We start from the raw sequence: 26155 nt of genomic DNA on the forward strand, positions 1-26155 counted from the left end.
AACCAGTTGACTTTGGGTCAAAATCCTAGTTGAGGGTATCAGATGAACTCTGGCCTTGATAAATTTGAGATGGAATGATACTGAAATTGATTCTTATTAATGGAAGTCACTTGATTACTTGGGAAGGATGAGGAGTTTGAAATGTTAAAACTCATGCCAAGTCTTGATTGATCAATCTTTGAAAGCTCTTGGTGCAAAACCCTAGCTTAAGACAAACAAAGTAGAAAATCTTTTTGTTTTTTCAATAGGTTAGTAGTGCAAAGATGTTAGATGTTATGAAAATGATACAAATGTTGGTGGCATCTTAGGGTTGAAAATTAGGGTATGACAGATGCCCCTATTTAAGTTTTTTCAATCTGGAGACATGAATATTGGAATTTTCATCTCGACGTGATTGAAGAGATTTAAATACAAACATGTACTACTTTTGGCCCTAAGAGGCCACCAAATGCTTATGATATGATATGCATTCAGGACTCAGAAATCCCGTGAGGAACAATGTCACAGAGGAGTAATATTAGTTGATAAAACACATAGGGATAAAGGAACACCACTATGGGGACATAAAAAAGGAGATTCCACTGAGGAAAAGACTACAACTTCAGCTGAGGGAAAAGATTTGCAAATTCCAATGGATCAGAGCTTCCTGGGGAATAGATCATTCCAAAGAATCGCGACTTCAATTGAGGTAGGGGTGATGTCTCCAAGGGATAAGATTATCAACCCTACTAGGCATTGAGACTACCGACTACCAATCACGGGGCAGCTTAAACAATAGGGTAGCTCAAGGAGGGAGGTATATTACATACTACCAAACATGTGGTAGCTTAAGAAAAGGTAATCATCTTGTTATAAATATATTGGATCTCAATAGGTTTCTCAAAGGTAGAGATGACCGTCTGTTCAAATAACGAGTCAAACTAAAAGTACGCTTCAATGAGGAAATATCTTCGCAACAGGTTTCTCAAAGCTAGAGATGAACGCCTGTTCAAATAACGATCAAAATAAAAGTACGCTTCACTGAGGAAATATCTTCGCAATAGGTTTCTCAAAGGTAGAGATGACCGCCTATTCAAATAACGAGTCAAAATATGCTTACATGATCAAAACATGATTCAACTTCTCCTTTACTTAAGTATTCCACTTAGAAAAGACAAAATAAACTTATCCCCAATTCGGGTCATAAACCAGCGAACGGGCCTTGGTTTCTTCTTTAACCAAGTCTTTCTCTCGGAAAGGATTAATGAACAAGCTCCTAAAAAGGTGACCACTTGTTGGGGGAAAGAGAAGTAACTTCACCGGGTATCTTCGAAGGATACGGGTCAGTTAATCTTATAAAAAACTGGAATTCTCAAATAAAGAGAAAATCGCAGTAAGGATCTTCAACAGACTTCCACCGTGATTTACTGGGGAAAGTACCATTGGCTGTGACTTACACCTCACTGGTGATATAAGTCATTGTAACGGAATACCTCACCGGGGATATAAAGTCATGTGATAAAAGAAAGGTGCTTGTAGTAATCTTCAACAAACTTCTTTGACGAAATTTTCTTGGGAGATGGCCATTTGTTTGAAATAACGTTTGATATGTTGAAAATTTCATTGGGGATAAACAAACTTCTCAAAAAGAGGATGCCATTTGTTATCCAAAATGGGAGTCAATAAAGTCTCGGGAAAAGATAGCTACTTATTGGGGATCAGAGATCATGAAACAGGCTTCTCAAATAAAGAGACAGTTACCTGTTGGAAGTCTTCATCAAACTTCTCTGGAGAGAAAACCATCTGATGGAAGAAAACATCTATATTGATAATTCCTTCGAGATAGACAAGTTTCTCAAAAGGGATAACCACTTGTGTTCACACTGGGCAAAAGGATATGTCTTCATTGGCGATAATGAAAAAAGTTTTTCCTGGGGAGATAGTGCAAAATAAATGCACTCTTGGTCTATGTTTAACAACCTAGAGAGATTCACCATTAATATCCAAATATTTGGATCACTCCAGGAACAACTTGAGAGGAAAAGAAATCAAGTAAGACTCTACCAATGGGGAATGAAGCTCAATTAGGATTTTATCTTATCCAAAGATGGAAAAGGACAACTAAAGCAACCATCTTCCACGAGGAATGCACTCAATGGGGAATTAGAAAGGATGTAACTCTCTGCTTAAGGTTGACGACTCCTGTGGGGAAGGAAACATAACACCCAAGGATGAACATATTCCAAGAATTTAAGGTAAATGTCATCAAGGAATGCAAAATGGATGTGAATTTGGTTATTCATGATATATATGCATGTATGTATATATGCACGTTATGTTTATGCTGACAAAAACAGACAAACGAGACATGTTGGGGACATAATATGTTTCATAGCTCAACATGAGCTTGGCTAATCTCGTTAAGGTGGAAAACATCACTGGAGATGAGCTAAAGGTCATCAAAGGAAAAACTCTCGTCATGAGGACCAATTCTCTCTAGGGAGAGGAAGATGCTTCGTCTGGGGATGAAATGTGAACCTTTGATGGAGAAAAGATCTTGTTGTAGGGTTCCAATTTCCCTGGAGAAGAAGACTTCATTTAGGAAAAAAAACATGTAGACTCTACCAAGGACAGGTGTAGATTGGTCAGGAAAACCTTCAAAATGATTCTTTCGGGGATAATGAAGATTGCTTGAGAAATCTCGACTGTGTATTTTAAAGCTTGATAGAAAATCCAGGCTTAACAATTTGCTGGGGAACATTGAGTTCCAACATCAAACACTTCACAACTTACTCGCCGCTTGGGGATTTAACTATGAATGTTCTTTTTTGCATTCACAAATCAAAACAAAATTTTATTTTGAAAAAAACAATTTTTTTCAAATATTCCTTTCAAGAAGTTTTACCAAAATAAAAATGATATTTTTGCAGAGCAAAAAAAAAATAAGGATTGCCAATAAATGGATAAGTCTCGAATTTTATTGATAGAATGGTGATCCGCAAATGGCGTGATCCCATGGATATTTACAAAGTTATAAAAAATCGTAATATGGGAAAAGGCTACATTAAAATACAATGAAACTATTCTCCCTAACAAATTTGAATTCCAGATATATTTGGGCTTCTGATAAGAGCCAATTGAGAGATTTGACAGGCAGGCGTTTCTTCAAGTGATCCAATCTGATCTGATGCAGTTACTTACATAATCCTTTGTTTTGCCTAGATTGCTTTTTCAGGTTTTCAATCTACCAGGATAATCATTTTCTGTTTATGTCTCTAATTTTTTCCTGGACCTCCCTTTCGGGTTTTCAGTCCACAGAGACACTCATTTTTGCCTAAGCCTCCTTTTTGGGTTTTCGACTTAGCGAGCTATTCTTTTATTTTTCTAGGCGAAGTATTTCTTGACTGCGTCAGTATTCACAGGACGTGGGAGCTCCTCACCATCCATATTTGTAAGAATCAAGGCCCCCCCTAGAGAAGGCTTTCTTAACAACATATGGGCCATCATAATTAGGAGTCCACTTCCCCCTAAAATCAGATATGAAAGATTGAATCTTTTTAAGCACAAGGTCACCTTCTCTGAACACGCGAGGTCGAACCTTCTTGTTGAATGATTTCTTTATTCTCTACTGATATTACTGACCATGGCATAAAGTCGTCATCCACTTTTCTTCAATCAAATTCAGTTGGTCATACCTGCTTTGACACCATTCAACTTCGGATAACTTAGCTTCCATCAAGACATGCATTGACGGGATCTCTACTTCTATTGAGAGCACCGCTTCCATGCCATAGACAAGAGAAAAAGGGGTTTCGCCTGTTGAAATGCAGACAGACCTAAGATATCCATGCAAAGCAAAAGGGAGCATCTCATGTCAGTCCTTATAAGTCAATACCACTTTCTGAATGATCTTCTTGATGTTCTTGTTGGCAGCTTCAACATCACCGTTCATCTTAGGTCTGTAGGGAGAGGATTTATGATGTTCAATATTGAACTCTTCACACATTTCCTTCATCATTTTATTGTTCAAGTTTGAACCATTATCAGTGATGATTCTGCTTGACACACCATAACGACAAATAAGTTGATTCTTGATAAATCTAACCATCACCCGCTTCGTCACATTTGCGTATAAGGCCGCTTCAACCCACTTTGTGAAATAATCAATAGCCAATAGAATAAAACGATGTCCATTGGAAGCTTTAGGCTCAATCATACCAATCATGTCGATGCCCCACATAGAAAAAGGCCATGGAGAACGTTGAGGAGATTCGGAGGTACATGTAACTTGTCAGCATAAATTTGGCATTTGTGACACTTCTTCACATACTTGCAACAATCAGCTTCCATTGTCAGCCAATAGTAACCCACTATTAACATTTTTTAGCCATTGCATGTTCGTTTGAATGAGTACCAAAGGAACCTTCATGAACTTCTTGCATCAATAGGTCTGCTTCGTGTCTATCCACACATCTGAGCAGAACCATGTCAAAGTTTCTGTTGTATAGCACGTCTTCATTCAAAAAGAAGTTATTAGCCAGTATTCTCAAGGTCTTATTATCTTTTTTTGATGCCCCAGGTGGGTATTCTTGACTCTGAAGATAACACTTGATGTCGTGGTACCATGGCTTGTCATCAGAGACTTCTTCCATTGCAAATACATGAGCAGATCTACCAAGACGCACAACATCGATCTTAGGCACATCATTCCAACGATTCACAATGATCATGGAAGCCAAAGTTGCCAAGGCATCTGCCATTTGATTTTCCTCACGAGGGATATGATGAAATTCAATATTGTTGAAGAAAGTAGATAACCTCCTTGTATAGTCTTTGTATGGGACTAGGTCGGGTTGACGAGTTTCCCATTCTCCTTTAATTTGATTGACAACTAGAGTTGAGTCTCCATAAACATCGAGATTTTTTATTCTAATATCAATGGCTTCTTCTAGACCCATGATGCAGGCTTCATATTCCGCCATGTTGTTCGTGCACTTGAATGTTAATCTTGCAGTAAAAGGGATATGTGAGCCATGAGGAGTGATGATTACTGCCCTAATACCATTACCATAAGCATTAACTGCTTCATCAAATATTAAACCCCATTGAGAACCTGGCTCTGTCCCTTCATTTGGCAGTGGTTCATTGCAATCTTTGGCTTTTAAGTACATCACATCTTCATCTGCAAATTCAAAATTTATAGACTCATAATCGTCGATTGGCTGATGAGCTAAGTGATCTACCAAGACACTTCCTTTGATAGCTTTCAGGGTGTGATACTCAATGTCATATTCGGATAAAGGCATCTGCCAACGAGCAATTCTTCTGGGCAATGCAGGTTTTTCAAAGATATACTTAATCGGATCCATCTTGGATATCAACCAAGATGTGTGATTCATCATATATTGACGGAGACGCTTGGCAGCCCAAGCGAGAGCACAACAAGTTTTCTCTAGCATGGAATATCCGGACTCGCAGTCAGTGAATTTCTTGCTCAAATAATAGATGGCATACTCTTTTCTTCATGTTTCATCCTGTAGACCAAAGACACGGCCCATAGATTCTTCTAATACAGTCAGATACATAATCAATGGTCTTCCCTCAACTGGCGAGGACAAGATATGAGGTTCTAGCAAATACTCCTTGATACTATCGAAGGCTTTTTGACAATCATCCGTCCAAACACAACCCTGATCCTTTCGGAGGAGCTTAAAAGTGGGAGCACAAGTAGCAGTCATATGAGATATGAACCTTGAAATGTAGTTCAAACGTCCAAGGAATCCCCTCACCTGCTTTTCTATTTGAGGTGTTGGCATTTCCTGAATGGATTTAACCTTGTCGGGATCAACTTCAATACCCTTTTGACTGACGATGAAGCCTAAAAGCTTTCCTGACCGAAGCCCAAAGGTTCATTTGTTTGGGTTCAAGCGGAGTTTCTATTTTCTTAAACGCTGAAACAGTTTCGAAAGATACTCAACATGATCTTCCTCAGTCTTTGATTTTGTTATCATATCATCTACATATACTCCAATCTATTTATGCATCATGTCATGAAAAAGAGTAGTCATAACTCATTGATAGGTGGCACCAGCATTCTTCAAGCCGAAAGGCATTACTTTGTAGAAAAATGTGCCCCAAGGTGTAATAAAAGTTGTTTTTTCCATATCTTTGGGCGCCATTTTGATTTGATTGTAACCGGAAAATCCATACATGAAAGAGAAGACCTTGAACTTGGCGGTGCTGTTGACCAACATGTCAATGTGTGGCAGAGGAAAGTCATCCTTAGGACTGGCTTTGTTTAGATCCCTACAGTCAACGCACATGCGAGCCTTCCCTTCTTTCTTGGGAACTGGTACAATGTTGGCCAACCACTACGGGTACTCTGATGTGACAAGGAAACCATCATTAATCTGCTTTTGCACTTCCTCTTTGATTTTGATCGCCATGTCCGGACGAGTTCTTCTTAACTTTTGCTTGATCGGTGGGCACTCCGGCCTCAACGGTAAACGATGCTCCACAATATCGGTGTCCAACCCTGGCATGTCTTGGTATGACCAAGCAAACACATCGGTATATTCTTGGACAAGCTCCATCATCCTCTCTTTTACCTCTGACGCGAGCAGTGCTCCAACTTTGACTTCTTTTCTATCCTCTTCAGACCCCAAGTTGATTACTTCCAAAGGCTCTTTGAATGGTTAAATGGTCTTTTCTTCATTTTCGAGCAGTCTAGAGATTTCATCTGGAATATTTTCTTCTTCTTTTTCTTTCGCTTCGTACATAGGGAATTCAAAGTTGCAAGTGGGCATAGGGTCATTGATTGTAATGGATATGTCATGAATTAATTTTGAAATATGAACAACAGTAGGAACATCAACAGAGGTCCAGTTTTGGCGAATTACTCCGTGAGCTATGAAGTTGACCATAACATCTTTAGGATTGTCTTCCACAATGGCATTGGCTTCAACTGCTTCGTCTTCTGACCCCGGGATGTATTGAAGTTCTCTATGATGAGGAAATTAGAAAGGAACATATGCATCTTCTTCCTCAAGATCATTTTCAGGATCGTCGCAATAGGGTTCCCATGTTGAATCATCATCCTCAGTGACGACACTAACTTCTTGCAAAATGGGATTGATGAACCCTCCACTATGGAAAGTTTCTTTGATTGAACAAACAAATCTACTTCCTTCTGCAATCTTCTTGGAAGTAGGAGAAAATCCTAAACCCTCTCAGTGTTTGTTTTCTGGGAGATCCAAAACTGTTACCCGACCATCGGTTATACCATCATTTACTAGCCGTTGTGCATCCTTGAATGAAGAGATAGATACTCCTCTCTTGACATCTTTGTCAATCAAAGAAAGGGATTGGAATTGAGTTCCAACAGCTTCTTCAGGTTCAAGATAAGAGAAAGATGATAAGTGACTCACAACCAGTGTTTTCTCGCCACAGACTACCACTAGCTTCCAGTTCTTCACAAATTTAAGCTTCTGATGCAAAGTGGAAGTGACTGCCCCAGCTTCATGGTTCCAAGGAGGACCCAATAAACAACTATACACAGCTTCTATGTCCATCACCTGGAATGTTATCTAGAAAGTATGAGGTCTGATGGTCATAGGAAGGTTAACTTCTCTAATGACTGTTTTTCTAGAACCATTAAAAGCTTTGACAATAATTCTGCTACTCCTAATGGGAGCACCTTAAAAAGAAATTCTGGAAAGTGTCGACTTCGACATGACATTAAGAGACGAGCCTGTATCCACTAACACACTTGACAAATAGTCATTCATATAGTTGATTGAGATATTTAGTGCCATGTTATGATTTCTTCCTTCTTCGTGGAACTCTTCATTTATGAAACTCAAGTTGTTGCAAGTCGTGATGTTAGCGACGATACCATCAAACTATCCAACCGTCACATCATGGACTACATAAGCTTGTTCTAAGACTTTCTGTAAAGATTCAAGGTGAGCCTCAGAGTTCATCAACAAAGATAACACAAATATCTTGGAAGGTGTATGTAGTAATTTTTCAACCACATTGTATTCACTTTTCCTGATGAGCTTCAACACCTCATCGTCATCACTTTTCGGATTCATGTTATCAGATTGGCCAACCGGTTCAAAAGGGATCTCAACATGAGCCTGCTTTCCTGCTACGACATCCTCAGTCCTTTTTGCAAATATACGCCCACTCCTTGTGACTCTGCTTACATCAACGACATTAACAATGGAGGGTAGAGGAACATACTTTCCATTCTCAGTCATTGTAGCATTGTACTTGTAAGGCATAACTTTATCAGATTGGTAGGGAACTGGGCCCAGTAAGTTAATGACTAGAGGAGTCACAGAAGTCTTCCGACTGTCATAAGTAATCTGTATAGGCTCGGAGTCATTGAACTGAGGAAATATGACATTTACTTCGTTGTCACTACTGACCATATTGACCTGATTATAATCTCTGGCTTGGTAGGCCACAATGTAACCTTGGTCCATTTGATCCTGGAGATGCGTAACAACAATTAGGCATCCTTAAGAGTTCCTAAAACAAACCCTGCAAGAGGCATAGTTATGTGGAGGCACAAAACCATTCTTGATATATCTGGCGTGTTTCTTTACTAAGTTCTCTCCCAACAACCGTACATCATAGATCCGGAAACTTCCCGGATAACCATATACCATGTTAAACGAGGCTGAACGATGTTGTGGTAGAGGATTAACTTGAACATAGGGGTTTACATCCTTTAATGAAAGGATACCACTCTTGACGAGCCTCTGAACATCTGACTTTAGACCAAAACAGTTTTCAATGCTATGTCCTGGTGCCCCTTGATGGTAAGCACAAAATTGATCTGCCTTGTACCAATAGGGAAGGTCCTTTGGCACAGGTGGTGGAGACCTTGTCTAGACATGATTTTTAGCTAGCAATGCAGGAAACAATTCTGCATAGGACATTGGGATAGGATCAAACTGTGGCCTTTCTTTAATACGATTTTGATTGTTGAATTGAGAGAGAGCCTGTTGTGGAGGCTGTTGATGTTGTTAATTTGGTGGTTGTTGCTGAATATGTTGTTGTTGCTTATGCTGTTGAGGATAATGTTGTTGATGTTGATGCGAGAACTGCGGCTGATAAATTGGCGCTACCAATGGTGGACTAATGATTGGTGAAACGGATGCAACATGTTGATACTTTCTTCTTTGTCTGCCATATGAAACAACACTAACATCTGATTCTTTCTTCTTGGAGAAATTATTGGCGAATTTCTTAACATGACTAGAAGCGTCGGCTTCCTTAGTCAAACATCCCTCTCGGATTGCTTCCTCAAGTCGCATGCCCATGTTTACCATCTGGGTGAAATCACTGGATGCACTGGCGATCATGCGGTCATAGTAGAATGAACTCAAAGTTTTCAAAAAGATTTTACTCATCTCTTTCTCTTCAAGTGGAGGGAAAATCTGTGCAGCGATTTCACACCACCTTTGAGCATATTCCTTGAATCTCTCATTGTCTTTTTAAGACATGGCCCGGAGTTGATCTCTGTTTGGAGCCATATCTACATTATATTTGTATTGACGAACAAAAGCTTCACCAAGGTCGTTGAAAGTACGAATCTTCGCGTCTTCCAAGCCCATGTACCACTTAAGAGCGGCACCAGTTAAACTATCTTGAAAGTAATGGATCAAAAGTTGATGGATGTCAGTCTGAGTGGACATCTTCCTAGCATACATCACCAAATGACTTTAAGGACATGAATTTCCTTTGTATTTCTCAAAGTCTGGTACTTTGAATTTAGGCAGAATTTGAACATTAGGAACCAAGTAGAGTTCGGAAGCGGTCTTGCCAAAAAGATCCTTACCTCGAAGAGCGTTGATTTCCCTTTGCATTTCTAAGAACTGATCTTGAAATCCCTCTAACCTTTCATCTACTCCCACAACTTCTCTTGGAGTAGCGTGCACAATGTTTTCTTCATTATAAGGAGTTGTATGCACCACAAGTGGAGGTACAAACATCACAGTAGTCACTACTGGAGCTTCAACGTTTTGAGGGAGGTATCCTGTTGGCATATAACCATGAGGCAAACCCCAAGGGAAACCAGGTGGCATGTGATATGTTGATCATTGACGGTCGCCACTAGAATGGGCGTCGAGACGTTCTTAGAGATTGATGTTCGTTGCAATGGATCTTGAGAATTATTGATGGCTGATTTTGAGCAGCCACCAAAGTGTCCATCATAGCAGTAAGCCTTTCCAAACTATCTTTCAAGGTGATTACTTCCTCCCCGAGCTCTTGGTTTTCTTATTCAAGATGACTCACCCTTCTTCGGCGACTGGCTCGAGTATTGTACTGGTGATTCAGTTTGACTATTGGAGGGAGAAGACATGTGTAAGTTTCTTGAAATGCAGGAACTTCTGCTTGAATGATGCATGATATGCAGATGCAAAAGATGAGTTTTAATTTTTAAGAAACTGAATAATTTATTGAAAATATTATAGAGATAAAATTTGGTATAAGTTGAACAAAAACCTCTTTTTATTAAACAGTTGAGGGATTACAAAGGATGAAATACAATTTCAATGATCCTAAACAATACAAGAGGAAAACAGCTAAGTCTATGAGTCCTAAGGAATCTCATATGTAGAAGGTCCTGCTGCTGGGTGATGCTTCCTTTTCTGCCTCTTTAGCTGAGCATTCTCGATCATAAGCTTGTCGATGATTCCCTTCCAAGCAACTGAGGTGGGAGGTATGCTGGAGTACTCATGAAATGGCTGGACTTTAGAGAGAAGTAAACCTTCTTGTTCCTCCTATTTCTTCACAGCTTGTTGTTCCAAAATCTCAATCAAATCATCCTTCTCCTTTAGCTGCTTCTCCATCTTCATCTTCTTATCATTCAAGACATGGTACTTGCCTTCCCAAGTGTCTCTTTCCAATTTCAACCTATCCAAAACTTCTTGAAACTCTTTGTAGGTGCTTAATTGGCTGCATTAGATGGTAAAACACTAAATGGTTACTAATGTCTTGACTGATGTCATGACATGTAGATGTGACTACATTGTAGTTACTGCAGGACTAGCTAACACAGGTTTTATTGAATGTCAAACTGGATGCTGTGACATTCATACCTGTCAACAGATACTAAGGACAGCAGGAGTTCTGTTAGAACTTAGTATTTATTTCCAGTCTGGTTATCAAGGAAAGACCAGACCTGGCATAAGGCCTACTGACTGAAAGTCAAACTGGATGTTATGACTTTCATCATTGACAGCAGCTGCTGAAGATTAGACAGAGTGGTGTTCTGCTATACTTCAGCATGTAACTTAGTTTGTTCTTCAAAAAGAATAACAGAACTAACTTAAGGCCAATTGTGTAAATGTTAAGTTGGACACTTTGACATTTATTAATGTAAGCTTTCACTGTAGTATGGTCATTTTGATCATGTACAGGTCAGCAAAATTGTACAGTCTGTTTTCTGGAAAAACAGACTCAGCATATGAACCTTGATGTCAAGCTGAATGTCGTGACATTCATGCCTGACAGCATATGCTACATTGTAGGTTGTTCAGTTTTCTGTTTCAGCTTTTTCTCAGGCTATTCTTCAGGAAGTCAACAACTTAGAGAAAAACCAGGAAATCAGCAACCAATCTACATTCAATGAACCTAACAAATAGCCTATTTGTTAGTAACCTAAATGTTGAATTTATGGAAACTTGTGTGACCTTAAATTCAGGAGAATACAGGTGCAAAAGCCCAGGATACTGCAATATAAAAGGAAGGCGTTCCTTCATTCAGTTTCAGGGATTTTGAGGCGTGAAGATTAAGTGTGTCCATCATACTTCACTGCTGTATTTTTGTGAGTCTTGTATTAGACGTATCTTGTAAGCCAAGTCATTATCAAGTAGATGATAGCTTTGGCATAGGGTGTTCATTGAGTTGTAAGTGTTGTATCACTCAAAGCTTTTAAGCGTGAGTGCTGTGTATCTTAATTAAAGCTGTGAAGCACAATCAAGAGTTGTTTGAAGTGTGACTTCAACTTGTCTTTAATATTGTTTAAAGATAGTAATCACTGAGGTGATTGAGGGGGAGTGAGTAGGAACTCTGATCTTAGGTTAAGATTGAAATTGCATTGGGTAGGGATTAAGTGATAAGTTGTAAACGGGTGAGTTTAGCTTTGAATTGATACTACTAATAGTGGATTTCCTCCCTGGCTTGGTAGCCCCCAGACGTAGGTCATGTTGGACTGAACTGGGTGAACAATTACTTGTGTTATTTACTGCACTTACTGTTAAGTTCTGCATAATCCCTGTCAGTGCAGAATTGGATGTCATAACAACCAGTGTGACATCCAAAGTCTGATAACTAGAATTTCACTCTTCCCTATTCTCAATAGGAATGGTGGATGATGATGTTATAGCAAAAGGGAATGAGGGTTTCTCAAGAGCATAAGGCATCTTAAGTTCACTGGCTCTAGCACAAACCCATTGGGCGTAGGGCTCAAAAGCAACACAATTCTTTCTTCCTAATCGGTCTTTTCCTTTCCTGTGAATGTTGCGCCAAGCATGTAAGATTCTATCCTTCAGATCGGAACTCTCTTCTTCATTGAGGTAAAAGAAACCTGACAACAGAAGGTTATCGGGTTTATCTATCATAGGATATCTTAACTGGCGTCTGGCAAGGATGGGGTTATAGTTAATTCCCCCATGTACATCAATGAGAGGTACATTAGGAAATTCACCACAACTGTCAATAATTACTCCAACATCATAGAAGGGGTCATACCAATGTATACTCCCTTGATCAATGGACATGAACCTCTGAGACCATCTGTGCTTCTGTGGATTCTCCCTGAAGAGCCTAGATCTGGGTAAGTGAGAAATAAACCACTTATATAGGAGAGGTGCACAACAAAGAATGGTTCCACCACCTTTCTTAGTCCAGTGATGGATAGAATGGTAGGTATATCCAAGTAATGTGGGTACTAGGTTACTAATTAAGAAGATTCGTATCGCATTAACATCCACAAAGTCATCAATGTTTGGGAAGAGCACAATTCCATAAATGAGTAGAGAAAGAATGGCTTCAAAGGCATCTCTACTATCTACTTCTAAAAAGATAAAGGCTTTCTCTGACAGGAATCTAGAGGTTAGACCTAGAATCCCTCCTTTTTAGTGAAGTTGGCCTTCACAACAGACGTTTCTAGGTGAAGTGCATCTGCAATAGCTGCTGATGTAGGGGTATTCTCTTAACCACTGAATGGTAATTTGTCAGAGATTGGTAAACCAAACCAATCAGAGTATTCTTCTAGAGTATGCATAAGCTGGTAGTCTGGAAATGTGAAGCAATGGTAGAGTGGATCATAAAACTGTACCAGGGTGTTGAGAACTCCATCTTCAACCTTGGTCTTCAAGATACCTATAAGTCTTCCATACTGAGCTCTGAAATCCTCTGGACTAACTATCATAGAACCAAGCTTCTCCAACTCTGTTAGGTCAGTACATTTGAAAGTGTATTTCTTGGTATTCCTCCTTCCAAGTTCCATTTTACCTATCGATATTTGCAAAAGAAAACTATTGAGTTTCTTGGTTTTTATGCAAAAGGTTTTTATGGATGCATGAGTGCATGAATGAATATTCATAAATACGAGTTTAGGGTTTTGACATTAAGCATGGAGCCAAGGGTCTAACCATCCCACAATGTATGAACTAATAGGTTTATTTTATACCTGTAGAATAAGGTTCTAAAGTGGTCCCCAGAGTCATAGATCCATCTTTCGGATATTATCAGTTTAACGACTTGCTCGTAGACCAATAATATTCTCAAGAGAAACTCGTCTGAGTGTAGCATTGCGTAACAGTTACCTCATATATTACACTTGGATAATCTCCGCATTACATCCTAAAAAGGCTTAGAGGGGTTGAAAGGGTTCTAAAGGTCCCCAATTTCTTAGACTCCCAGATCAAAGATAATGATGCCACTAAGATTTACTCGTAACAACAAATATTACCATCAAAGGGGTCTCCATTGAGCGGGGTTATATCATATGTTAATCATGCTTAGGATTACTCCAGACATGTAACTTTGATTATACCACCATCTTATCTTATTTGTATTCTCTAATCCGGGTTAGGATTTCCTCACCACTTATAGATCTTCATAATGAAACCCAAGAAAACATAGCAACAAATAATAATAAACACATATAAGCAAGTTAGGTATCACCCACTTAATATTCCAGTTCCCAGTGAAGTCTCTATTTCTGTCGCGGTGAAGAATCGGAGACCAAGCTATTGATTAGACTTGACTCATGAATCAAAATATCACCACCAAAATTTAATTTATCCAAGGGAAGGAGAAAAGATTTAAAAAATATACCCAATATGTATATGCAAAGCTAAGAGATTAGACTTAAGCTAAGCAAAAGGGGGGGGGGGGGGGAGATTCTAAAGGTACGGGGGTGTGTTATGAAAAGGGAAGGTATCAATATCCTAATCATCTGTAGTACTCTACAAGAACCTTTTAGATATATGTGTTTGGTTTAAAATTGTTTGCTATTTGATTGGGGAGATGAGAAAAATAATATTTTTTATTGTTTGATGATTTGGAAAGACATTGAGTCTTATGCCTACGTACCCGTGAAGGATCAAAACCTCGTAGTTCGGGTTCAAAAGTAGGAAGGGATTTGTTGGGGATGATTTTATGAGAAATAGAAAAATTGTCATATTAAGGAGAAAACTCACTTTTAAACCACCACAAACATGTGGAAGATAGATCTTTGCATCAAATTTAAAGAAAGGCATCCCGTAGTCCATAATTTCCACCATTTTCACATATTGTTAAAACTCTAACTCTCTCAATTCTTAACAAAATCAAAAGTTGTAAAGACTAAAATTGCTTAGAATTTCGCAAGGAATCTAATGGTACTTACCAATTTCATTTATTTTTCATAAATATCTAGAAATCAAACAAAATACATATGAACCCTAAAAATTGAATTTAAAATTAAATTTCGAACGTCACCGATTAAGACCAATGATCATATGAGTTTTGTTCCTGACATCTTGGTAAGTGTAATGGTAACAAGAATGATGCAAAATGGTGCCTTAAATCATAAATTGCAGAAATGAATACACACCACAAAAATGAAAATCGTCCTTTCGAGTAGGGATGTTCCAGATGTGGTTTTATGATTTGAACAATTTCCTTACACCTCTAGGAAGGTGTTTGAATGCCTGACTTGAGCTGAGGGTGTGTGGTTATTCCTTTCCAAGTCAAGTTGCAAGCTATGAAAATGTGATTTGGAAGATGATGGTAGGGCTGTTACAGAAGTTGTTCAAGTGTTTGGACAACTTCTAATGGATGTTTAGAAGTTGTTTGAAGTGTTGGTTTGGAGAAAACACAAGCGCAGTGGAATTTGGAAGTTTGAGGTTTGAAGAATTTGCTAAAATGGAGTTTTTGTGCCAATTCTGGTGTATTGAGTTATAATACTTGTCTCTCTATTTATAGAGGCTCCATATGGTTCATGTAACTTGTAGAAATCAATCTTGGTTCAATTGGAATGCTTGTTTGGTGACTTGGTTTCATTTTGCACAAAAAATCATAATGGATCATGATGAAAAGGTGGAGTGAAAAGAGGAGTTTAGAGGTACTTTTAGGATGTTGCTTCTGGTTTAGAGGTTAAGTGTGATCATAAGAAGTAAGTTAGAAGCTCAATGCAAGAGTGGTTGGAAAAGTTGGCCTTTATCAAAATGGATATGAAGCTTTTTACAAAACCTTCCAAATATGGCATCAAGACTTGGTCAATGGCTCATTCCCTTGTGTAATGCATCAAAAGTTTGGGTAATATTCTGATTAAGGTGAGATTTATAAGCAAGATATCCTGTAAAGCAAGATTATGTAGCTTTGGCTCAAGGTTACATGATGAATTTGTCATGAAAATAACCCAAAATTCAGATTTGGAGAGCCAACTTCAACTCTTTGAAACTCCTAGGTCAAATATGATAATTTTATGCTCATGGAATTTTTGGAAATCTAAGGCCATCCTCTACAACTTTTATGTTTGGAGTTTTCCTTGAATCGATGTGGATCATGCTGAAAAGTGATGATCAAGTAAGCCACTTTTTGAAGGTAGATTTGGTTTAAAAAAATTCGAAGTGTTTTAATTTTACGGTACCAACTTCATGGCTTCATAACTTGAAATCCTTGCATTTTTTGGGAATCAATAATCAAGGACAAAGTTGAATTATGAAGTAAGACCTTTAATATGATAATTGGAGCAAAGAAAATGGTGGGCTGGATCACAAATTATGGCCTTGAAAAGATGGGTACTTAAACATGTATTTTTTCTTAACTTAGAAAAATTTACAAAACCAAATCTTGCCCTTTTTGCAAGTAACCTCAAATTTCTTGTTTAATCTTTATCAAATGCATCCATAAACCATATTTTCATGATCCTTGAGTTGAGAAGTCCATGGTTGATCAAAAATATCAAAAGTCAAACTTTGACTTTGCCTTAGTTGACTTTGTATCAAATGAATCCAATTCTTGCAATCTTTAATGAATGAGATCTCTTAGGCATATTGGATTATGTGAATGGATGACTTATGATGTATTTGAAGTATTTGAACCGTACTTCAAGCTTTGGGATCATGCCTTGGCTAAAAAGTCAACCAGTTGACTTTGGGTCAAAACCCTAGTTTAGGGTATCAGATGAACTCTGACCTTGATAAATTTGAGATGAAATGATCTTGAAATTGATTCTTATTGATGGAAGTCACTTGATTACTTGGGAAGGATGAGGAGTTTGAAATGTTAAAACTCATGCCAAGTCTTGATTGATCAATCTTTGAAAGCTCTTGGTGCAAAACCCTAGCTTAAGACAAATAAAGTAGAAAATCTTTTTGTATTTTCAATAGGTTAGTAGTGCAAAGATGCTAGATGTCATGCAAATGATACAAATGATGGTGGCATATTAGGGTTTAAAATTAGGGTATGACAGGAATATATTGCCACAAAGAAAAAGAATCCAGAGACACTGAAAGTCCACAGGAGCACAGCTCATTCCATAAGGAAAACTCATTAAGGAGACATAGACTCTGGGGGGATAAAAATCTATGTGTAGGACAGGTTACGACTTAAAAACTGCTGGAGACACGAGGGTATTTCTATGAAAATAAATCAATGGAAATACTCGAATTGGGGATAAAGCTATCTGCAGGGGACAAGAGTAGATCATTATGAAGCTGAAATACTAAAGCCAAAGGAATTTCAATTTCACAAGGAAATACTAACCCAAACTCAACTGGGGAAGAAAAACTTCAACTGGGGAAGAAAAACTTCAACACATGAGTAAAAGAGATATATTGTCTACTACCGATTACTGGGTAAGAAGATAATATACTCAGACAAAGGGACATCCATTACCGGTTAGGGTAAACATATCAAGGATGACTCATTGAGGAAAGTGAGGAATATTCATTACCGATTACTGGGTAAGAATAACCTATTGGGGAAGAGGGAATCAAAAATAGGAATTATAATAACCTTTTTACTGGGTAGAATACCAAAGAGAGAGTATTCGTCACCGGTTAAAGTGAACATATCAAGGATAAACTCAAAGGAAGAATATCTGTCCTCGGTTAGGATGAACATATCAAGGATAGACCACCAACGGAAAAATGAAGAATATCTATCACCGGTTAAGATGAACATATAAAGGATAAACCACCAAAAGAAATATGATTTACAACTATCGATTACCGGGTAGAAGACTGAAAAGAGAGTATCCGTCATTGGTTAAGATGAACATATCAAGGATAAACTTAGAGAAAGAATATCTGTCATCGGTTAGGATGAACATATCAAGGATAAACTCAGAGAAATAATATCCGTCATCGGTTAGGATGAACATATCAAGGATAAACTCATGGAGGATCATGTATGCATAAAATGATGTATAAGGAAATATCCCTTGAAATATTTGACCAATTGTTGAAGAAACTTGATGAGGAAGTCACACAAGATACCTAGATGAATTAGGGTTTCCAAGGAAAACAATATTCAAATCTCTTGATGAATTATTGATCAATTTGACAAATAAAGAACATGGGGATCCATATATGATGCTTAGAATCATTGTGACCCTTTCCTTGATTGATCTCTTTACATCCAGGGGCTCAAACCCTAGATGTGAGCTTGATGAGGCATAGGTGGACACACACACTACCTATAAAAGAAACAACACTACACATAGACATATTTTTGGTATTTTGTTTAGTAAACTAATAAAGAAAAGTATGATACAATCAAATATGCTTGGTGATCTCTCCCAATGCAAACCCAATGAATGAGGGGTGAGGAGGATACCAAGGTGTTATCCCAAAGTCAATGCAAATGATGAGATAGCATGAGGGATCTTAGGGTCTAAATTGGGGTATTACAAAATTGATACAGAAATTGCGCCCAAAAACCCCGATGAAACCTCAAGAAAAACTAAAGCATCATAGAAAACTAGGTAGGTGCTAGGGGCGGACGTAACACTTATTACGGGTTGTAGCAGCATCCCCCACCTAAATAGTAAATCCTCGTCTCCCCATACAAAATCCTGCGACTTGCTACGGGTTATCGTAGCAGCTGCTACGAGCCGTAGTAGATCCAACTTCTCAAAAATTCAATTTTATTTTAATTTCAAATTTCTCTTGGCCCCACCCACCTTTCTCTCACCCAATCAATCCCATTAACCCCTCTTTAAAACTCCTAAATCATATTTTTAAACTCACTTTAACCATAAATCTCTCTCTCTCTCTCTCTCTCTCTGTGTGTGTGTGTGTGTGTTGTGTGTGTGTGTGTGTGTGTGTCTCTCTCTCTCATAAACCTTCCATCTTGATCTTCTTACATTTTCTCTACACAAAGCTTCAAACTTTATCTTACTCCCACCACTAAATCCAAAACCACCTTCACAAAATTTTCATTACTCATCACCCTAAACACATTTCTTGGCCCAAAATCTCCAAAAACCAATTTCAAAATTTCCCAACTTTTCCCAAAAATGGCACCAAAAAGAAGTGATAAGGGAAAGCAAGTCGATTCATCAAGGCCTATAAAGAGAGGTATCACCCGAGCTGCAAATCCTCACAATATTGTCTTTAAGGATGACGTCCAAGAAAATAGGTATTTTGTTCTAATAAAGAGAGGTATCACTCGAGTTGCAAATCCCTCACAATATTTTCTTTATGTATTGTATGGTTCAAAATTACATAGTTAATGCTTCCGCCTTCGTGACCAATTATTTGGGGAGGGTTTCTCGTGCGGCCACCAGAGGAATTTCAGTAGGGGTTTGATAACCCAAAACGCCGAGCACCTCGGGCTTGAGTTTAACTTGGCAGAAGACCACCTTTTTGAGGGAAAATATAAGATTTACATGGATGCCCTTGTGCATCAAGACATGATTTCATTTACGGAAACACTTACACGATGATGATCCACAAAAAACTATTATTGATTTTCCTAACCCTTGGCAAGTAAGGTTTGATGTTTTAAGTAATTGACTCTATAACATGGACACCCATACTCTAGGTAATTCATTTGAGGAGGAAGGCAACCCTGATTTTTCTAACCATGGTGCAGTTAATTTGGGTCTATTCACCCCCCTCTAGACCGTTTTTCTACTTCCTTGTTCACACCCAACACGGTTGGGATCTCTGTATGGTAAACGAGACCATGATTGGAAAAAAATGTTAGCTTATGGGGAAGTTTTCACAATATAAATGCAATAAAGGATTGGAAGAAGAAGTGCAAAAATCCAAAACTTATAATGTCATGTTGATCGTGAGAGGTTCGGTTTCATAATGAAATAATTAACCATAACGATGGTCGACCAATAGGTACTTTCAACGTTGACCTCAGGAAACAATGGTTTAGTGTACGCCGGGACTATTCCATACACATAGCAGATGTGTACAAAGTTGTTAACATATTTAAAATCTATAAAGAATGTTTCCTTGGACTTTCTCATGAAGGTAGTTTGTCATAATATGAAGGATTTACTCTTTGCCACAATGAGTTTATGCGAAGGAAAAAGAAGAGAGCCTAAACAAATACTCACATTAGAACCGAAATGGACAACATTGAGAAAGAAAAAAACAAAATGTGGGATTTGTCGTATCACCGACCATACAAGTAAAAACTGTCCAAACACTACGAGCACCTCTAAATAGTTATTTATGTTTTTAGTTCATTTAGTAGTTCAATTATTGAAACCATTTTATAATATTAGTGTATCAATTTATCAATATTTATTAGTTGTGTTTTTATTTATTTTAAAATATTATTTTACTTATAATCATATTAATAATAGGTTTAATATCCTTTTTCGTCCCATATATTTATTCCAAGGTTCATTTTGATCTTTTAACTTAAAAAAATCCATATTAATCCCTTAACTCTTCAAAACGTACTATATTAATCATTTTCGTTTAATTAGTGATGAATTTAACGATTAATTTCTAAATTTTATGTTGCTAATTAGATAAAAAGAACTAATATGACACATTGTCAATATAAATCTTTTTTTAAGTTAAACAAATAAAATAAATCTTGAGGTTAACATACGATATAAAAAAATGTTAAGTCTTATTTCTATTAAAAAGAAGAAAAAATTGCATAAAAATGTAAAGATTAAAAAACATTATTATTAAGAAAATGAATTTAATTGAAATGTATTTAGAAAAATATATTTTATATGGCCAGTTAATTGCAAGAACTCATTTATTAGAGAGGTTTGACTTTTATTATAATCAAACATAAATTAACACAATAGTAGGATTGTGATGAATTGATGGTGTAAAAAGGTTTTCAATAATTATACATAACAACTGATCTCTAAAATATTATATTATTAAAAAGCTATTTTAACTTAAAATGATTATTTTATTATATAATTAAGATATTTGGAGATTTTATTTTTAAATGTGGGGCATTCTGGATAAAAAGCCTACTTTTGGAGAAGAGTTATATTCGAATAATTTTACACGTTTTTATCAGGCACATGTATGTAAAATAAAAAGATATTTTCTAATGTTACGTGTGGATTAGGCCTATAAAGAAGGACGGCAAATATCTGGGTAGATACAAAACCAACAGAAAATATCCCACCCTTTGAGGGTATAGAGATGACGAAGGGGAGCAGCATAAATCAATCAGACTTGCGAAGATCTGCAAATTATAGACCCAACATCTGGAAAGACAACTTTCTGCAATCTCTTACCAGTAAATATGATGTGAGATGTATTTATTTTTCTTCTTTAATTAATTTACAATAACTTAGGCTACACTAATAATAATTACACTAACGGTGGTTTTTGCACAGAAAGAAGAATATGCTATGCAGTTAAATAAGTGGGTGATTGAAGTAAAGTGCATTTTTGTTCAAGAGTTGGAGGTTACGCCAAAAATAGAGTTGGTTGATTGGATTCAAAAACTAGGGCTTGCCGGTCATTTTGAGAAGGAAATAGATGAGTTTCTTCAAAATATATTTGTCTCTGCCCAAAACTTTAACAAATTTAGTGTGCAAGATAATATGCATGTTTCTACACTATGCTTCAGGCTTTTAAGGCAGCATGGATACCATGTTTTTCCAGCAGGTAAATAACTCTCTCTCTCTCTAAAAGTTGAATATCAGTATCTTGAATAGTAAATATGATATCGCATTAAATGATTAAATGATGTTCTCAGATATATTAAGCAACTTGTTTGATGTGACGGACAACTCATTTTCTAGCGACGCTAAAGATATTACAGAGCTTCTTGAGGCCACACATTTGAGCTTAGATGGTGAAAAAGTATTGGATGATGCCAAAAAGTTTGCAATAAATTGGCTCAAAGATGCTGTCAATAACAAACAACTAATTCCTAAATATGTTATTGAGAGAGTGGTCCATGCCTTGGAACTTCCTTCCCATTGGAGAGTACCGTGGTTTGATGTAAAATGGCATGTGAAGCAATACCAAACTAAGAAACATATGGACTCAGTTTTACTTGAACTGTCGAAATTAAATTTTAACATAACTCAGGCCAAACTTCAAAAAGAGGTCAAGGAATTGTCAAGGTACCAGTAATTTAAAGCTTAGTTACATCTAAATTAGTAACTAGATTGTAATAAGTAAATAATGTTTCTAATTTGTGTTTTAGATGGTGGGAGAAACTTGGTTTAAAAAAAGTGATGGTTTTTGCAAGAAATAGGTTGGTTGAAAGTTTCATGTGTGCAGTAGGAGTTGCTTCAGAAGCCAAGTATAGATCTTTGAGAAAATGGCTCACTAAAATAATTATTTTTGTATTAATGATCGATGACGTTTATGATGTCCAAGCCTCATATCAAGAACTCATGGCTTTTACAATGGCATTTCAAAGGTTTGTTTTTATCGGTAAAATTTGTGTTTTCTCCTGTTAAGAGTATCTTTTGTGTTTAGTCTCTCGAATGTTCATTAAAAAATGTCTCAAAATTTTCTCTTCAAATTATCATGATAAACTTTAATAATCCAAATTCAATGATGATCCTTACTATTTTAGATAAATTTAAATAAATATTATATTTATTCTATATATTTTACTAATATTAAATTCATATTTATTATAAAAGTCATCTTTAGACTATTTGTTAGGGGGAGTGGATTGTCTACATTGAATTCATCCTCCAGTTAAATCCATACCACACAATAAATTATATTATATATATAAAATACTTTTTTAACAAGGGTATGTTTGGATTTTAAATAATAAATAAAGTGGAATGTAACATGTTGAAAAATGAAATATTTTTAATAAAATAATTAAATAATAGAGTAAGATTTATATTTTATTTGATTTTCTTTATTAAACTTTTATATGTTTAATCCCGTTCTACTCCACTATTATATCAAGTTAATAAATTTTATCATTTCAAATATAGTTTTATTTTGTCTAATTTATTATTTTTAAAATTTGAAAACATTTCTCACTAATTAATTAAGTTTCCTTCAGGCTATTATATCAACTTTTAATAAAGTCTAAAAATATTCTTTAATAAGAAATGTTAATATATTATTCAAAAAAATTATATAAATATTAATATATTTAAAATATATAAATTCTTTCACTTATAAGTGCAGACAATTCCTTAACAACTTGTCTTAAAATTTTCAAGGTCTCATAAATGTAAGAATATTTTTTAAATATAAAATTATAAATATTATAAATTAATATATATTACATTGATCTAGTGATTGTGTAAATGACAAAAATTCTATAAATAGAAGAATTTTACAAACAAAAAGATATGAAATAAATATATTTTGAGTTAAATTTTAGTGGAAATATTTTTTTCATTTCTTTTTTCTTTAACTTTCAATTATTTAATTTTTTTATTTTAATTATTATATATTTTTATCATAACTCTATTTTTAAGATAATAAGAGGAACTCAAAATCATTTGAGATGGAAATATATTGACAGCATATTTTTTTGAAAGTCAACATAATGTTCATATACACAGATGGGATGCCAAAGAACTTGATGAAGTTCCAGAGTACATGAAGATTTGCTTCAATGCACTTCAAGATGTCACAGATGAAATTGCTTATGAAGTTGGAGGAGAAAAAAACTTCAATATGGTGTTACAGTGCCTAAAGAAAACGGTACTAATGCTAATTAAGCTGTGTTGTTGAAATGTACTAAAATCATTAAGAAATGAATCAGTTTTTGCTAATCATTATCCCCACAATTTCACAGTGGATTGAGTTTTGCAAGGCATTATTCGTGGAAGCAAAGTGGTCCAAAATGGGATATATTCCATCCTTGCAAGAATATCTAAGCAATGCATCAATTACATCTTCAGGGCCATTAATTCTAATCCATTCATATATTGCCACAATGCATGAATTAACAAATGAGATAGTTGAATTTTCTCACACATATCAAGATTTGGTTTACCATGTATCTCTCATTATTCGCTTGTGCAATGATTTGGCAACCGCGGAGGTAACTCCAAACAGTATAATTTATTATTATTTATTTAAATGGTTAAAATATTAACAATTATTGAAATTGATATATAGGCCGAAAAAGAAAGGGGAGATGCTGCTTCGTCAATTGCATGCTATATGAATGAAATGGAGGTTTCAGAGGAAAAGGCAAGAAAACATATACAAGACATTATAAACAGTGCATGGAAAAAGATAAATGGACTTTGCTCAACTCAAAATGTTTTGATAGAACCATTTTTTAATCAAGCCAAAAATGCAGCACGTATGGCTCACACCCTTTATTTAAATGGTGATGGGTTTGGTATCCAGGATCGAGATACTAAGAAACACATTTTATCACTTCTTGTTAAACCCTTCTAGCTTTTAAGATATGCAAAAAAACACATTTTACTTTTGGTAGCAGCAAATCACAATTTTAATGTGGATAGAGTGCTTGAAAATATTTTATAAGCCTTCTTCTTCCACTCGAACTCTAATTTCGATAAGGTTAGTTTCACGGTTCGACAGTAATCAAAGATGTGTATATCGTAATGGAAATTTATTCTTGAATACAGATGTATATATTAGTTTGTTATTTAAGTTAGAATGTCGAATTTGATGAGTCGGATGGATCAATTGTTTAATATCATAATTGAAAGTTAGATATTATTAAGATTCAATTCTAATTATTTTTATTTAATGTGGTTAATGGAGAACGGGGATTAGTGTTAGGTTGATGTAGAAGATAAGGGAACATGTTCATATGGGCAGGCTTTGTCTTTTAGCTCCTTGTGTTAAATGAGATTATAGTGATAATGAGTAAACATTAGTGTTAGGTTGCTGTAGAAGAGAAGGGACCCTGTTCAGAGAAGATATATCACAAAAATCTAATATTTTAAATAAAAAAAATAAGGTACTCATTTCTTTCAATTCTTCGCACGTAACTGTAAATAAAAATTCACATCAATATAGTTTGTCACGCAATCTTTTCTTTGACAATCGTCCCACGTAATGTTAAGACAAGATAATTACATTTTAAAGAACCTCGAGACAGATTAACACCAACGAAATTTGAATTACCTCTTAATCAACGATCAAACAAAAAATTCTTCTATAATATCGACCCATTTATCTAGGATGAGGGTTGCTATTTTTACACCAAAAATCAAACATCTTAAACCCTATAAATGCAGCATGTGCATGTGTTTGGTGTGTGTCTAAAAGAGAAAAAAATAATCATTAAATATTTTTGAAATACAAAACCGTATGTATCTCATCTAGGATGGATGAATAAAGAAGAATTAATAGTACCATTTTTATACTTAACATAATATATATATATATATATATATATATATATATATATATATATATATATATATATATATATATATATATATATATATATATATATATATATATATATATATATATATATATATATATATATATATATATATATATATATATATAGGGCCGACCCAATCATATCGGAGGTCCGGTTCAAATTAAAAAAAGAGGCCCAAACTTTTTTAAAATACAATTATAATAATTAAAAAAAATACAATTATGTATTAATTAAAAATAAATTTAATTATAATTATTTTGAGTTTTGATCCATCTTGATTTTTGTATGTATTGAATTTTTATCATAACATTTCTTTTAATTATTGAATTTTTTTAATAACATTTTATTTCTTTTATTAATATTTATGAAAAAAATTAAAATTTTCAAAAGTTGAGGCCCTCTAATATTTGGGGCCCTGTGCTGCAACACATGCTGCACTTGCACATGACCGACCCTCTCTCATATATATATATATATATATATATATATATATATATATATATATATATATATATATATATATATATATATATATATATATATATATATATATATATATATATATATATATATATATATATATATATATATTAGTTTTTAAGTTAGATCATTTGTTGACACCACCTAACTTACATCAAATCTTAATTGTTAATATGAATAAATCAAACGATCTAGGATATTTTTAGGAAAAAGAAATGATTATATATATATATATATATATATATATATATATATATATATATATATATATATATATATATATATATATATATATATATATATATATATATATATATATATATATATATATATTGTAATTTTATTTAATACAACCATTTGATTC

At 35.4% G+C, this 26155-nt stretch overlaps 1 protein-coding gene across 1 annotated transcript; it reads left to right on the forward strand.

The window, feature by feature from the left end:
• The first annotated feature begins 21065 nt into the window (after positions 1-21065).
• On the forward strand, positions 21066-24627 carry LOC127106806 (alpha-farnesene synthase). Its single transcript, XM_051044103.1, has 7 exons — positions 21066-21245; positions 21335-21608; positions 21700-22072; positions 22156-22374; positions 23495-23636; positions 23731-23979; positions 24057-24627. The coding sequence occupies exons 1-7, from the start codon at positions 21138-21140 to the stop codon at positions 24342-24344; spliced, it is 1653 nt and encodes a 550-aa protein (XP_050900060.1). The 5' UTR covers positions 21066-21137; the 3' UTR covers positions 24345-24627.
• The last annotated feature ends 1528 nt before the right edge of the window (positions 24628-26155 follow it).

Source organism: Lathyrus oleraceus, chromosome 7, assembly GCF_024323335.1.
Source record: "Lathyrus oleraceus cultivar Zhongwan6 chromosome 7, CAAS_Psat_ZW6_1.0, whole genome shotgun sequence".
In the NCBI taxonomy this organism is placed as follows: domain Eukaryota; kingdom Viridiplantae; phylum Streptophyta; class Magnoliopsida; order Fabales; family Fabaceae; genus Lathyrus; species Lathyrus oleraceus.